Genomic DNA, 16872 nt, shown 5'->3' with positions numbered 1-16872 from the left:
AAACATATAAAGGGGCCCTACAAGTTGCGCAAGTAGTAAATTCTATTTACGGTGACATTTTTCTTTACATAATGCAAAAGCCTTTAGTGTTTTGGTATAATTCCCCATTTCCAAAGCCCTTTTCTGTTGACTAGTAAATTGGAAAACAATGACAAGAATTTCTTTTTATTCTTCCATCTGTGTGCCAGGCAGTTGCATCCCATTAGCACTAATGGGAGTTAGAAGCATAAAGACCCCTTTGTTTCATAAGAAACATTAACCCAAAGTCTTACATTAGATATTACACTGGATGAAGACATATTACATTACAGAAAATAGAATCTGCTTAGAGACTCTATGTTATCATTTATATTCCATCCTAAATCGTATGGGTTGTAGATATTAATAAGGCAAAAAACAAAACAAAATAAAAAATACTAACCTAGACATAGTGCAGTACTGAGTGGCATATTGTAAAACAAAACTACACAAATTTCCAAATGACAGTTCATTCTAACCCATTTCATCTATACAAAAAGCTGGATGTACATGAACAGCAGGATTCACAAACAATCAAAAGAGCTCCATCACACAAGTCTCACACAATCATAGTATCTGTCTCAACAAAGCTGGTCTCACAACAAAATAAATTTCAGAAGGCAGAATAAAAACCAAATAAGACTCCACTAGTGAACATTTTCAGTTTGGTTTCCTTTACTCTAGTTTTTCAGCAACTTATTTTCTCTCTCTCTCTATATATATATATATTTATTTTTTTAAATACTCTGCTCTTACTTCCTTGGTCCCAGCCTTAAAATTTACAACAAGCGGATGGATAATGTATTCCTTCGAGGTCCCACATGACTTTATCAAGCCTATGTGCTGCCTCATCAGTCTTCCTACACATTGCTGGCCCACAAGACGGAAGACTGCTCTTTTGAAAACAAGCATACTCAAGACACATATGCATTAACTGCCTGGCCAACCTCCATTAAAAAGTTTAGCAATTTCACTTTATGTATTCTACAATTATAAATGTGTAAGGGTTACCAAAAGACAGAGAAACAGATTTGCAGATATTCTGCTTATATTATGAAATGCTTGCCATATTTGTGGCTAAAGAAATGGATTAATTACGTTTAAAGCTTAAGGGTAAAAAAAAGTGTTTTTTTAATAAGATATTTTAAGTGCAATGAGTGATACTGAATTATACACAATGCTGTTGAGAAATATTCATTAGAACTTTTTTAATAAAATCCTTCAGTTTAAAGTTCTGCCTACTTAAATAAATGCAGGTCAAGTTTTAAAATGGACTAGCTTAATCCTGTTCTAATTTTCTATAACAACTGCACTTTGGTTAAAGTCTACAGCTGAATTTAATTACTTTAATCAATGATACTTTGTAGGTATAGAAGCACGCCTACCTCATAACGATCAAGTCTGAACACTATTACCCTTACAGTGTTCAAAAGGCGTTGATACTTCCTGTAAGTTGTCAAAGGAAAACTAGTTCCAAGATACTCAGTAGCAAGAAAAGCAAGGGAAGTATGGTTTAAAATACAGGCTTAAATTGTTTCTCCATCCAGTCCTGCTACCAGAGGATATAAACAATTTTGAGAGTATTAAAGTAGAACAAGACTAGCATCTCTAACTTCTTTCTCTGTCATTAATGCTAGAAAATAGGATATATTTGGCTCCATGACTTACAGCACCTCAGGATGATGGGCTCCTAAACAGCTACTTACTTTATTACCTTTTAGGTTACCAGGTAACCCATGCTACAAAGCTTAATAATGTTGATATATTAACTCTAGATAAAGCACAGCCCAGAGAGCAAAAGAGAACCTTTACTTGAAAGGCCTTGAGAAAGCCATATGTTTTAATTATCTCAGAGAATGCTTCTGTGGCACCAGATACTTGAAAATAACACTTTCTTCCAAAGCAAGCCTCAGGGAAAAAAAGCATAGACAGTTCAGGACACACATCTCAAACTATGGTATGCAGAAGTATTTCTCAGTCCACTCTGCAGAAAACAAAGGCAACATCCCCTCATCTTCCATTGACAGCCAAGATAAAACGCACAGACCGGGTGGAAGAAGCTATGGAAGTTGGCGAAAAAGAAAAAACAACATCAAAGAATTAAATCTTTACTATTAATGAAGAATGAGGTTCAAGGTCACACAAAAAAAAAAACCATCTTCAGTTAATGCCACCTCCATTACACACTAAGAGAATTTAAATTAAAAGGTAATAATCCTCTTTTACTTTGCCTTTAAAACCATTTGTGGAATTGCCATTTGCAACATGCTAAAAGATCAAGTTCCACACAGACACAGCAGGCTCTGTCACTGAGGGTTTGAAATAAGAGCAATCAAGGGAGACTGGGGTCAAACAGGCTCTTAACAAATGAATAAATAGGAGTTGGTAGAAGGAGAGGAAGGAAGGAGAGGATGAATAGAAGGAAGAAGTCAGACCCTGCAAGGTTTTAAATGGTGTTTATATAGAATCATTAAAAGAAAAAAAAAAGAAAACACACAGGGAGTCTGATTAAAAAAAAATAAAAAAAGAATAAACTTGGTGTTTCCATATACTTAGTTCAAGTCTTTGTTTATCCAGTAGAATCTCTATTTGTAAATACTATACTAAGATCTACCAAAGAAAATGGTGAAAAAAAAAATGGCATTATCAGAATGAGACGCATTCTAAGGAAAAAATAAAAATAAAAAACACAATCTGTACCAAGAGGGAGAGGGACAGGGTAGAAAAGGAAAAGAAAAAGCTAATTGTGTTACATAAAACATAAGTTGCAATAACATATGCAAAATTAGTCTTTTCTTTATCAAGCAACATCTCTCTCTGTTTAGAACATCTTTCATTCATAAATCTTGACAAAGCTAGTGTGCCAACATAAAAAGCAACTAATTCTTCTAAGTTAAACAAACCTATATAGAGGCTAATATTTAAATATTTCCCTGACATCCAATAATTTTACATGTGCAGTTCCATATCTGTTCAGTTTAGAAAATAAACTTCCCACGAGAAAACTGTGGTAATGCACTATACAGATTTTCACCCTGAAAGCAGTTAGTATAATAAAGATCACAGTTAAAATCAATGCTTCAAAAAAGGCTAAGCTTAAGCCAAAATAAATGAGGAAACAATAAAAAATCCTAAAATTCCCCAAAAGAATAACACTATCAACACCTTGACAATCTAAACAGCTTTCAAATCATACAAAAAATATTTTAAAAGAGGCAATAAAACTTTGCAATAATTTTGATAATTTACACTGTTTATCTCTTTTTTCCCCACTTTAAATGGAAATTTTTACTTCACCAGGAAGCATTTCCAAATAAGGCAAAAGTTAAACAATTATGCAAATCACCTGCATAAAAATAAATGAAAAGAATAAAGTGAGTACAGAGCCAGAAAAGAACAACTGATCTTAGGCAAAACTGATTCTGGGCAATGAAACATACCCATAAAAGCTAATCACACAGAACTTCTGGAAGAGAAAGTCAGAACTCTAGACATTAGCTATTGTAAATCTTGCAGAACAGTCAAACTACTCCTTTCCCACCTTTCTGCAGGTTGTTAAACCCATCCTTGTAAAAGGTGGCAGCTCCATTTCATAGGTCTTTATCTTCACCTAAATCCACCCTCATCCATGGTTTTAGCTAAGACACAAAACTTTATAAAGCGACACAGACACACATTTCCTTTGCTCCACTCTGCTGTGTGTAAGAACATACAATGGATTGGAAAGTTAATGGTGGGTTTTGTAACGCCGTAACTATTGCCTCTCAGCAAAGCTCACTGAACTCCTCACTCCCCAATCACCAGACAATACTATGCTAAATTCTAACTTGAATCAACTACGAGTGGTTTGTAAAGTAACAAGAACCTAATTCTGCCACCTGTTTTCACACTGAACAGCAACTTTTTATGTAATTGAACAGATTTCAGTGGGACTATATTAAAAGAAATGGACATACTCCAATATAAAGGTGATAGAATTTGTCCTTTAAAAGACTGTTAGTACCTGTCTTTATCTTGAGTCTCATTATTTCCTTTGTCTTGGTATAAGGAGGAAGGAGACCTGTGAACTCTATACTGAAAGCAAATCTAGATATCTAGCAAGGTCTTCAACAGTTGCTAACTCAAAAATGAAGGAAGACTTTTTCTTACTATTACTATTATTTAAAATGTAGAAAGCCTGAAAACCTGTTATTAACTAAAAAGGCTGGCAATGCTACTGTCAAAGACAGGTTCAGAAAGTGAAATTTATTTGTAAACACTTACCAGCAAGTAGAGATATTCTTTTCTCAGCCCTGCCTCCTCTGCCCGTTAGCTTTAGTCAACGCTTCTTTCCTTCTCTTCAGCAACAGGCTGAAAGATCAGTTTTGGCACAGTCACCCCTGATATAAAAAACTGAAACAGCAATAAAAGAAAACTCAGTCCAGAAGTGTGAAGGAACATAGAAAATATTGGCAATTCATCTTATTTTAGAAATCCATCAGGAACATGAGATATTTAGAAACATGCCATTACTGCGCTATCATGAATCCTGGCCAGAGTTCAAGGGACATAAAATTGGTATTGACAGAACAGTGAAAGATCAAAAATGCCAAGGATCATGCAAAATTAAGTCATTACCTTAAACTTTACCATCATTATAATTCACTAATATGATATATTGTTTTCCTCATTTAAAGCAAACGAAATCATTGTCCCATAGTTTCCTTCCCACTCCAGGAATGCAGTCTCTTTAGATTTCTTTTCTTCCGTTTTACGTTTAAACTGTTTTTGGTGGACCAAAAGTCCAACTACCAGAAAAAAAGTCATATAGATGTATAACACGGTATAAAATGGAAACACGTTATAGAATGGAAAGCCACATTTCCTCTCAAAACATTGTCAGAAGACCAAACATGCAACCTACTTATGACCCACTTTATCCTCACTGCTTTCCACATCCATTGTAATAGTTTTGCTTAACCCTTCCTTTCCTAAAAAAACCCAAATGTTAGCATCTTCCACATGTCTTATTCTCAGAGGTTACATCTTTTCCCAATAATACCCTTTCTAACATATTATACATGTCTTCTAGCTTTCACTTTACTTTCATATGTGTAGCCCATGCCCACCCCACAGCGAGTAGGGCAAGAACCAGGATCCACCCAAGCTGCAGGTTGTCTTTGATTTCCCACACCTGGGACATGGGACTGGGTAGCTAGAAAAAAGCATGCACTGTGTTAGGTGTGCACCAATTCTCAGTGCTGCAGCACGAAGAGGTGGGGATCAATAGCATGACCTTAGCCTCTACCATATTTGTCATACATGACAATTACAAACTCAAGAGAAGAACAAACTTTGCTCTGACAAGACCTCTTGTATGCAATCATGACCTTTAATAAAAAGGGCTGGCAATACTATTTGGAAACAACCTGTTGAATTGGAAATCACAAGTCAACAAAAAGATATGGAGGTGTGAATCTCTACAAAGATATTCACAGCTGCTCTTAAAAAAAAAAATCAGCCTTTGCTGTACAGCACAATAGTTCACTTTCTGAGCTAAAAATTTCAATATCCACTAAATAAAGAAGAAAGATCAAAATAACTAAATAAGTTAGCTTGGCAGGATGACAGTTATGGAGAAATATGATGATAGTGTAAATCACTGAGGGTGGAGATGAATTACATAGAGGGACTCTAATGGGCATAACTGAAATAATGGGATGGAATTAGGAAAGAGGGTGGCTTAAGTTAAGCATGAGAAAACATTTCATAACAGCAAGATACAATACAAAGCAGAATGTATTTCCCCCAGAGAGGGAGGTTATCTAAGACTAGATTAGATGAAACACTGGAAAGCACAGCAGAGAAAACGCTTCTGAACTGATGGGGTCATGGATGAGAGCACTTAATAAATCTCTTTCTTATGATTACATCTCTCAGTAAGATTTCAGTATAACAAATGACCACAGAGTGAAAATACTTTCACTTCTTGTTGGGTTCTTGTCTGGAAATACCTTGGATTTCATCAGTGTTAAGGTTAAAAGTGCCTTTCACTTTTGATGCAACTAATACCTACTGAATTATTTGAGCATTACTAGTAATTTTAATCCCCTATTACTTATGCTCCAGGCTATTGCTGTAACATAAAATTATCCATTTAATTCTGAACTTGTATAGCATTCTTCATTATGAAATTTCAAATTACAGACATCTGTCCACTATCATCATCGTTCAAAATTAATATGCTATATACCAAAATAGCATGTCATTAATCCAGATGTTATCACATGATTGCTGAACCATCTAGCTGCTTAACATGATACATAATTAGTAGGCAACATGATGCCCATAAAATCCTCTGATGTTGCACATGGTTACAGAAAAATAAAAGATTAAAACTGGGGCCAACATGGATAACAAAATTCAGCATTTCCCCCAGTCCTATACTTGCAGCACCAATACCAGTGATCATGAACCAGCAAAGGTTTAGGACCACTGCTACAATAGGTCTTCCCTTACATGACCATCAGACATTATAACAGAAAAGCCCACTACTGTTTTTTATTATTACTACTCTTAAAGTCTTACTTTAAAAAAAAATACACTACAATTCAATTCAGAAAGAATGGTACAACTCACAAAAAGTTACAGACAGAAGAAAAAACAGAAAACGCTTGGACATTTGTAATTTAAAAACTTTTAAAAAGCACAGTTATTCAAAGCCTCCTATTGATATTGTGGAAATCTTACTTACTATACTGAATGGTTAAATCATAATGTATTACATTTGTGACCGAGACCCAAAATGTCCCTCAATTTACACTCCTATTTGAAAAGTTCTACCCTAAGCTGGGTGGAATGTCACTGCCCAATACCATCCATCAAGAACTAACAGCAGTAAAGATGAGAGAGAATCAGCACCACAGCAGCAGGGAAAAGTTATTAAATGTTCACAAACTGGAAAATAATAATTAAAAGAGATGATAATATTATGACAATGAATTATCATTCCAACCCCAAAAGAAAAATAATCAACATGAATAGCAGCATAACAAGAAAGCCCATGCTCTCTTAAAGCATTGAGTGCCATGTCATAAAGCTGAAACAGTATACCACAAGGAACAATTCAGGCAATGTATGACAAAACATCAAATCTGTACTGGCAAATATAACAGCTGTTTCCTTTCATACCAGTCCACAATCTCTGCAGGTATTTTGTCCAAATTTCCTTTTTTTTTTTTTTTGAAGCAATTACAAATTAAAATATTATTAAGTATTCCAGACACTATTATCCCATTCTCAAATTGCTTGTTTACACCCTAAGAGGTGCAAAAAGGCAAGGCCCAGCTCATTTTCCTTCTCTCCGGCCAAATGCCAGAAGCAAAGACTTTGTGTACAAATAAATATTGACCAACCCACTTCAACAATTACACATATCACTGCAGTAAAGAAAAGCGTATCTTTACTCCTAGCCCCAGGTGATTGACCATCACTTTTAAATGATAAAAAATAACAAGAAAACACCACTGCGTTTTAAACCAAAGTTCTGAAAAGGAAATCATCCACCCATGTCTTGGTCAGGCCTGGCTTGATGTCTAGACTAAATTCAGGTGTGGATTCCCCTTAGGGAATGAGGGGACAGGTTAAGGAAGACGTATTTTCTGCTTCCCTGTACAGAGGCTTCAGTGTCACAGGACACAATGGCGGTCGTTTGGGTTGTCTGTCCTTGAAATTCTCTGCAGGCTTTCAGTGAAGCACCTGAACAGAAGGATAGCAGACACATGTGTACCCTGTCCTATTAAAAACATGGACTTCAGCAACAGCAGAAGAAGTGCCCAATTATGGCAGAATGGTAGGTCTTCCAGAGCATAATCCATAACTTCCAAGAAAAAAAAAAATAGAACACAAAAATAATTAGTCATTCCAGTCAACATTGCCAATCCAACTGTACTCAAATGGCCAGTTTCTCCTCAAAAACTGTTCTTCCTTCCTTCAGTCAACTAAAGATTAAGATGGGAGGGGGAGACAAGAAGAGGCTTTTTTCTTCCTTGGTGTGTTTACTTTGCATTTGTTGGTATTCTGTATGTGCTTTTTGTTTATTCTAAGTAGATGAGGTTTCCATGCAACATGAGACCTTTTTTTAAGGAGAAAAACATGGCTATTAAAATAAGAAAAAACACACACAAAAACTGTCAGGGAGATTAAGGATCTGGATTAGTACCTGAGGCTATTTTAAAATCATTCGTAATTACTTTACTAATATTAAACCAATAGTGTTCTTGTAAACAAGATTTACTTACTGTGTTTTGCTTTCTCCCTAATTATTCTCTCACCTTCTAGAGCTGAAGATTTGGTATGAAAACTCCAGTTCTCACAATAATAAAGAGGGCTGTTCTAAAACTAGGCAGAATAACTGTCACAGTGATCCAGAAAATGACTTTACCTAACTTCGCTAAACTCTCAAAGCTATATTTTGTTCAATACATGAGGGCTTCATATTTTTAAGTTGTCTGAAGCACATGATCAAAACAAAATACAGGATTGCCACTGCTGTTTTTAGAGAAGATGATAAGTCTGCAGACCCAAAGCAAGAGTTCTGCTTTAACACATATAAGCACCTCAGCTACACTATTAAGCACCCAAGGGCTGCAAAGATGGGGAATGGCAAGGATGAGCACTGGGGACTTGAACAGACTCCACTGTTTGCACAATGACCTATGATAACAATATGGCTTGGACTACAAGGAGCATTTGGTCCCACAGGCAACTAAAGAGCATGCCTGCTTTTAAATATATCTGTTTGGGTTTCCTAAATGGAAAAAGATAGCCCAAAATACATTCTTTTGTGACTTACGAGGGAAGGCCCCAAAAACATGATGCTTATGATGGTCTCTGAGTTGCTTGCATTTTTGCAGAAGAATGCAACATTTCCCAGAACATTTCTAGTCTGGCTTTTAATAAGAAAAATATCCAAGAAATTTGCTGTGTATGGAAAAATCTCAGTTTTCAGAAGCCTAAAAGGGTTGCTAAAATACAATGACCATATAAACATACACGCAAAGATGAATCCAAGATATCTCGATGTTTATCTGTATTATTTATACCCAGAAGTACAACGCTACTTTAGAAACATACTGTAAATTGCATCAGATGAGCAACTGGCACAAACAATACTCAAGCGTGCATGTACAATAAAGTATCAGTTCAGTTAGAGGCAAGCATTGTAACACTTTTGGCAGAGACAATATACAATAAACATATACTACATATAAAAGGTATTGTGGATAAAATAGAAACCTTGTAATGAATATGAAAAAAATCATATTATTGATAATTTTAACAATTGGTATTAGCTACACGTGCAGCATCAAATGTATAAGTTACAAAGTCAAATTTACTCTGCATGCACAAAACTTTCAGCCGAGGAGGATGTTAAGCATGTTCCGTTTCCAGCAATAAAAGGAACGGGCTGTCTCAAGTGTAAACAATAATAAAAGAGGTGCTTAAGTGGAATAAGGTGTCCAGCCTCATGGCAGAAGAGAATAAAATCCAAGATTTATCAAATAAAGAGGCAGAACTTTTTAACTGCTCGGGTAACCTGCCGTTCTGTGGACTGTACAATATATATATGTTGTGTGTACAGATTCCTGCCTGGGCACTGTCCTCCTCAAGGCCAGTTTTAACACGTGCAAATTTGACATACCCATTCACTTTTTGAGAACTTCTACAGAAGTGGAATCGTAGGGGAGGGCACCAATAAACGTGGTGTGCCCATTTCTCATGTGGCTGTGGAAAAAGCCAGAAAAACAGTAAATGGAGATTTCCTGTTGAAAATAAAACAGCTGAGGCAGGAAGTCCTTATTAACCTCCCTCAGAGGTTCTCACCACGTAATTTAAACGGTATGTGAACTATAACCATACAGGTCAAGCAGTATCGATGATTCAGAAAACCAAATTCGACATAACACGGGATCTCGAAGCAGGATGGTTTGTGCATCTCCTGTGGTGCTGCAGGTCCTGGTGCTCTTTTGTGACTGAAAGTTTGCCACAAACGTTTGCATAGAAACTTTTTAACTTTTGAAGCAATGAAGAAAAATGCAAGTACAGACCAAATATTAAGTGCCTGTTATTATTCCCTGACCCTACGTGAACTGACCTTTATATTGCCCAGGCACACAGGCACCCCACTCCCATTATTTTTTTTTCTCCTTAATAATCCCCACTTCCTCTACACTTCAGCCGAGAACCCCCTTAAAAAGGCTATGAACAATAAAACAAACAAGTGCATATACAACCAAGAACAGCCACCCTGTCCTCCAGCTAATATCACCGGCCAGTTTATTTGAATGCTGTCTTCCTTTCCCCCACCGCGCATTTTTATTTTGCCCCCCCAGAGCTGGGGCCTGCTAAGAGCACGGGCAATTGCACGAGGACTGAAAAAAACAGGAATATCCACGTGGAAGCGGCCGCGGCGCTGGCGCTTGGGGGCAGGTTTAGGCTGGAGCAAGGCGAACAGCCCGCGTTTTACCTCTCCTGGTGCAGGAGCGCTGCCGCCGGCACAGGCCCCGCGCCTTGGGGCCGTACAGCCAGACCCGAGCGCGGCGCAGGGAAACGCCGCGCTGTCCCGGCTTCCCGCCGCGGCGCAGGCCCGGCCCGGGCGGCGCTGGGTGCCGCGGCCCGCGGCGCAGAGCCGCCGCCTGCCCGCCCGGCCCGCGCAGGCGCCGCTCCGCTCCGAGCTGCCCGCGGCAAACGCCTCCGGCCTCCGTGTCGAGCGGCCCGAGCCCCCCTTCCCCCCGCTCACGGCGCCCCCAAGGTGACCGCGCCGCCGCGGCCCGGCCAGGCCCCGCCGCCACTCACCGCCGCGCCGTGCGCTGTCGCCGCCGCCCGGCCAGGGCCGCCGCCGCCGAGGCGCGCAGAGAGGCGGGCGCGGGTGGCGGCTCCGGCTCCGGCGCGGCCGCGGGCGGGCGGGGAAAAGGGGCCTCGGCGGGAGGAGCCGCCTTGTGCCGGCAACATGGCAGCGTCCAGCCGAGCCCAGGTGCTGCGGCTCTACCGGGCCCTGCTGCGGGAGAGCCAGCGCTTCAGCGGCTACAACTACAGGTGCGTCGCCGCCCCCTGGCCCCGGCCCCGACCCCCCGCGGGCGCCCGGCGGGGCGGCTCCAGCACCGCTCTTCCCCGTGCGCGTGAAGAGTGGGGGGATCGGAGGGGGGTGGAAACGCCGGAATAATTTGGGGTAGAAGCTGTCTGTTGTTTGGGGTTTTCGGCTTTTCGGGGGGGCGTTTTGGTTTTTGGAGGACTCAGATGAGCCGTGACCTCGGGGCCCGGTGCCGGCGGGAGGGGGCAGGCCCGGGGGCAGCTCGGTAGTGCCTGGCCCCAGGGTAAAAGCACCATGTTAGGGGCCTAAGAGCTCCCGCTCTTATCGGCGGGGGGGGGGGGGGGGGGGGGGAAGGGTACCGGGCAGGGATTGCACCCAGGCTGAAAAAGCTCCCATCTCCCCGGGATCCTGCCATTTTTTTGGCTCTCCAGAGCCTGGGCCAAGCTGCAACCCCAGTGTTTCTTGCCCGCGCAGTGGAGGCCATGCTCCCTGCATAACCCCAGCAAGGCATATCGCGCCCAGCTCGGGGCACCCCACGCAGCGGGGAGGCAGGCCTTGGCCCTCCAGCCACGCTGGGCGCAGTGCTGCGTGGCCGTCTGTCTCCGGTGGGTTGTCGGTGGTTTTCAGCAGAGGGTCCGCCTGCGTTGATACAGATCTGCGTGCGAAGGGCATGGGCCTGTCCCTGTTTCGATATCTGCTGCCTTCACTTGGGGCTGCCCCCCAGCAGCACTGGCAAGATTATATTATCCCCTGGTTTGCTTTGCTGTCTAGTTGGACCACAGACAGAGACCTGTGAGCCAGCTCCTGGAAAGCAAGAAGAGTTGTGCCAGGCACAGCAGTGTTTGAACCATGCCGAGCTCTGCGCCGCTCGGGGATACGTATTCCCCCAAATAGCATGCGTGAGGGAGCAAGTGTCCTGTGAAGAAAAGCCAGAACTGAGCTGGAGCTAATAGGCCTTCATCGACTGGAGCTAACTCCACATTGACTCCTCACTAACTTCACTCCCTGCTCCTTCTCTGGTTCCTGTGCTGTCAAGGCTTCCCCCAGCCCTTCGTCGTCCTGAGTATCCCGGGTTGCCATTACTCTGGATAACAGAGAGTTGGTTGTATGTAACGGGTGGCTTGAGGCCCGCGAGACATGGGGTTGGTGGACAGTTTAGTGTAGCTCCCATCTGGGCCATGCTATGTTTCCAGCGATGGGTTTGCACTGGGGGTGATTGGTGGGGGGAGCTGAGCCCACAGCTGTGGGCGGAAACAAGCCTGGAGCAGTCGGTGGCAGCAACAGCCTCGCAGGCCTCATGTGGACCCTGCTCTGCCCCGACCCCATTTTGATGGAGCGTAGTGATGTGGGAAACTGTTGGCATCTCTCCTCTGTAAACCATTCCCAGAGCCTGGCCCCCTCACCCTGCTCCCCCAAATAAATAAAAGGTATGTATCCAGGGCTTTCAGCAGTATGGAAATTTTGGCATGCAACTCTAAGATCAGGTTACCCATCACACAACAATGATACAAGGTGCATTGGTGAGTTTTTTGCTTAACATGATGTAAAACTTTCAATTCTTTTAGTACTTTAATACTAACAAATTTTAAAACATAGAAATCGTAAGATAGGCATTGACCTTGGATTTCTGCAGTTTTTCAATGCTGTATCATGGTGCAAACTTTCCCTTTCCTTAAGGAATGGTCTCAGTGTTTGGTAGGCCTGTCCTTAGATGCTGTAAAACCAGCAACTGTATAAAATCTTATTGTGTATACAGATTTGTAAACACTAACAGCAATAGCAGGTTCTAGCAAGAAGCAGTCAGCAGCTCGTACATGTAGAGATCTGTTGGGACCACAACAACAATTCCGCCTTGGCTGTTCTGCCACTCCCTTAACAAAAATGGACACTCTGCTTAGGTGCTGGGATAAGCCCTTCTGCTGTGTCTTCAGGGCTGCTGTAATGTGATCGTCTAATATGCCATGGTAAACCTAATGACTTTGGAAAGAATCGACTTCGTGGCAAATTACAGAATATTAAAGGTTAAACTTACTGATTCATGATTTCAGTGGCAGAATTTAAGGATATTTCATTAGTGCAAACAATGCATGTTTGTAAGTATGTCTGGAGTGTGATCTGCTGCTTGTTGTCTCCCCATTTGATTGTTGTGATTTTGCTCTTAAAGAGGTACATATAGATTCTGATTTAGAATAAAGTATTTTTGTTTTGTAATTTTTCTAGGATATTCTGTATGTTTTTGTAATACCAAATTTCCTTCTACTGGCCCAACAGAACTTTTGCTGCCCTAAATGTGAAGAATAATGTTAATATCTTAAAGTCACTGAGTTCAGCTCCAACCATCTTTAGAATTAACACATAGGATCATCTCCAGAGTCCTGCAGTAAACATTATGGAGTGCTCTGAAGCCCAGATGTGTAGGCCAGGTTTTAACAGCAGGAGAGAATTTAGTAGACAGTAAGTAATTTCCTGTCTGCCTTTCTGGCGTATTACACGTGCCTTTCTGCCCTGTTACACATGCATGTGGTCTGAAGATGGAAGTGTGATTTGTACTGTAGGAAAATCAATAGGTAAAGGATGATGATGTTAAGCTTTGAGCTTAAAAAAGTGGTTCTGAGTATGATGGGGTTTTTTTCTGCTTGATTAACAAAAAGAAGATTCTGTTACAGTTTGTAACTTGAGATTGTAATTACAATCTCAACTAAATTAATTGGTTTAATGCAATAATTTTTAAATAACAAATGTTATTGTGAATTAAATAATAGATTTATTTTGTGTCTCTTTTTTGGTACGGAAAACAATTGAAATAATTTGTAAACCATTGCAATTCAAAAGTTAAAACATCTGGTTGCAAACAAGAATAGCCCGAACTGTGCAGTTTTGCTGGTTTAAAGTGACTGAAGCTCAGTGGTTAAAACTCGTTGGAATACAGTGGAAGAAGTTTTTTCTCTAGAAGGGTATTGCAGAACTGAAGAAGTTCATGCAGTGAGGCTGTGGTATCTCCACTTTTGAAAGTTATCAGGACATGGGGTTAGACAGTGCCATGGCTGACCTGGCCTGGTTGGGGGTAGTCCTACTTCAAGTGGGAAATTTGATTAGATAAGCTCCAGAGGTTCTGACTAACCAATATTACTATGATTTTCTGGTCCGCAACCATCCCTGGCCTAGAAGTATCAACACTAAGTAGTAAGTTCTGGGGAACATCATATTATACACTTCCTGCTGGTCTCCTTTTAAGTTTTTTAGTTTCTTGTAGTTATGAGCAATGTCAGGAGCTTCAAGTCCCTTTGTTGGAACTTCTTCTGCAAGTGTTTGTGTGTGTGTTTAAGGTTTTATGCTATTTATTTATTATTTCAGTTATCCATTATACTTTATGTTAACTGGCACAAGTTTTTATATTAAATAACATAAAATATATTTATATATCATATATAAACATATAATATGTGGCATATGATATATAATATATATAATATAAAGCACATTTATTTATAGATTTTTTTCTTGTCTGTATAAATTGTATTTTAGTGGAAATTGGGGGTTTTATTAGAATGGGCAATATTATTTGAATAGTTAATACTACAGAAAATACAGAATACAAGAGAAGCATGGAAAGAAATTTGTGAAAACATGTTTTGCATTGGAAACTAGTTAATTAAAAGCAGGCAATTTCATCTGAACTGTGTCCTTCAAGATTTTACAACTAGTAAATCTGCTTTTTGCAGATAACTGCCAACCTAAGAACAAAAACAAGCAAAATAAGTTCTACTGTTAAGAAAGATACGCGTATGCGTTCAGTGTCAGTTGCTTTCTCAGCTTTGAATGAAGTAGTTGTTGATCTGGACAAGCTGAACATCTTATTTTGGCTTCAATTTTCTCTGAAAGTACTTAGCACTTCAACAAACTTTATTTCCATCAAGTAATTTTTGGTTGGTTGCTCCTTACTTTTGCAGTGGTTTAACTTTCTTTAAAATCTCTGACAGCACATCTGATGCCTGAATGTTATTTTTATTTAAAAATAGACTATTGTAAGGTGAGGCTTTAATATATAGCTTCAGATGTGGTTTTGGAATGATTTGGTTTAAAAGGAAAACTTTTTTTTTTCATTAAATTTTTACAATGGATAAAATCAACATGTAAAAATCTTCATTTTTAAAAATCTCAGCAGTTGCTTGTGATAAATGTATTTGGGTCTGTTTTTTTGTTTGTTTCTTTCTTTTTTTGAATGTTTGCAGGCTGCAAACAGCTCATAAACTGAGGGCTTTACCCTCTTGGATTGCAGCAAAGGCTTCTGGCCATGCCAAATGAACATGTGGAAAAGTGAGCAACTGCAAGGAAGGCACCTGATTGCTGTAGCAGTAGGAAGGATGGTGTCTAGGAGTAGGTTGTTATTGCCATAGCGGTTCAGGCTGTCTGCTTCCACGTGTTCTCTATCTCAAGGGTTCCTTGGACTGGAGAGGGAACAAACTGTGGGAAAGATACGCATATGTGTTTGGTTCACAATATGCAGTAAAGCTGTTGGATTTTTGCACAAGGATAAATTGAGCAGTACTTGCATCATAATCTCAGTTCTTCAAGGAAGCATAAGATTTTTAAAAATCTGCTAATAATCCTTGTGACATGATTCATATCAAATAAATTTCAGAAAATACGCTTTTTCAAATGGGATTCTTTCTCTTCCTCCCAAGATATATTATTTGGTCACTTTAACTGAAAATCTGACTTTATTCTTTGTCACTGGTGTATGGAATCTGGTCACTGGTTCGCTTTCATTTATATCACCCAGGTAATTTCACAACTGCATTAGGGTTTTACGTATCACAGCTGGATAAGTCAGCTGTCAGTATCATGATATTGTTTGTGTGTTAGGGAGAAAAAAGACTAAAGGGTGAACTTTTTTAAAAAATCCCCAAAACAACAGCAAGAAAATCAGAGACATGCGCTGTTATAGGAAGTATGTAAGTGTTCTGTCTTGAGTAGTAACCTATAACTGAAGTAAGAAATCTAGAAAAAATAAAATTGTCTGTGCGTCCATTAGAGTTGTCTGACTTCTTTGTGGGAGAAAAATGGCTGAACTGCAGCTGTGAAATATCATAGATTTATACTTTGGCTGTGCAAAGAAAGCAGATACTTGTTTTTCCTTCTCTAAATATAATGCATGTATCAAGTCATAAACTTTCGGACTCTTTATTGTTTTCCTATATGATAGGTATCTAGATATCTCTGTAATCTACTTAAAAAGTGTAATAAGTCAGGGCTGAAAGCAGCCATGGTATTCCTGCCTGGGGTGCAGAGGAGTTTTGTCACACATTGCTCCAAACCACTGTTGTGACTTGGCAGTTGCATGACTGAAAGTCATGAACGATGGGTAGTGTGTATTTGCACATCAGTTCTGTAGTGCATTCACACATATCTCTGGCTGACCTTATTAATGTTTCTTTCTTTGGGGAGTTAAAGTTCTGGACGTTATTTCAGTGGCCACCTTCCATGCAGATCTTTTGTTCTAACAATATTTTAGGGTCTTTTATATGTGCTGCCCAGTTCTATCAGAGTCAATGCATCTTTGCATATCCTTTCTCTCTTTTTTGCATTCTTTAGGGTTTGAGTGATATCTGCGTTTTATGAGCTCAGGGTGGTGTTGGAACTGTGAAAAGGACAATGATGATTATATTCTGAATTGTAGTGAAACATGGAAATGCTTGCACTTTTCAAGGAGAAGATCTACAGAGACGCAAGAATGAAATATGGGTTTGGATTGCCAGACTTTGGGTCTGATGGTATTGAAG

General features: G+C 39.9%; 2 protein-coding genes across 13 annotated transcripts in view; one reads left to right on the top strand and one right to left on the bottom strand.

Moving 5' to 3' along the window:
* Positions 1–11010, bottom strand: part of FARS2 (phenylalanyl-tRNA synthetase 2, mitochondrial) — a 288914-nt gene extending 277904 nt beyond the window's left edge. For 7 of the 12 annotated variants that reach the window (XM_067290815.1, XM_067290813.1, XM_067290818.1 and 4 more), the window contains exon 1: positions 10855–11010. In XM_067290815.1, coding sequence (XP_067146916.1) covers positions 10855–11010 — 156 coding nt within the window. Of the gene's footprint in view, positions 1–4281; positions 4411–9700; positions 9784–10525; positions 10630–10854 lie in introns of those variants that run through there. The other 5 variants (XM_067290820.1, XM_067290824.1, XM_067290825.1 and 2 more) reach the window with 3 other exon arrangements.
* LYRM4 (LYR motif containing 4) overlaps positions 11009–16872 on the top strand; it is a 104674-nt gene continuing 98810 nt past the window's right edge. Inside the window, exon 1 of the mRNA XM_067290827.1 lies at positions 11009–11094. Within this exon, the coding sequence (XP_067146928.1) occupies positions 11009–11094 (86 nt within the window). The remainder of the gene's footprint in view (positions 11095–16872) is intronic.

The sequence above is a fragment of the Apteryx mantelli genome, chromosome 2 (genome assembly GCF_036417845.1).
Source record: "Apteryx mantelli isolate bAptMan1 chromosome 2, bAptMan1.hap1, whole genome shotgun sequence".
Lineage (NCBI taxonomy): Eukaryota > Metazoa > Chordata > Aves > Apterygiformes > Apterygidae > Apteryx > Apteryx mantelli.
This window is presented reverse-complemented; position numbering and strand designations above follow the sequence as displayed.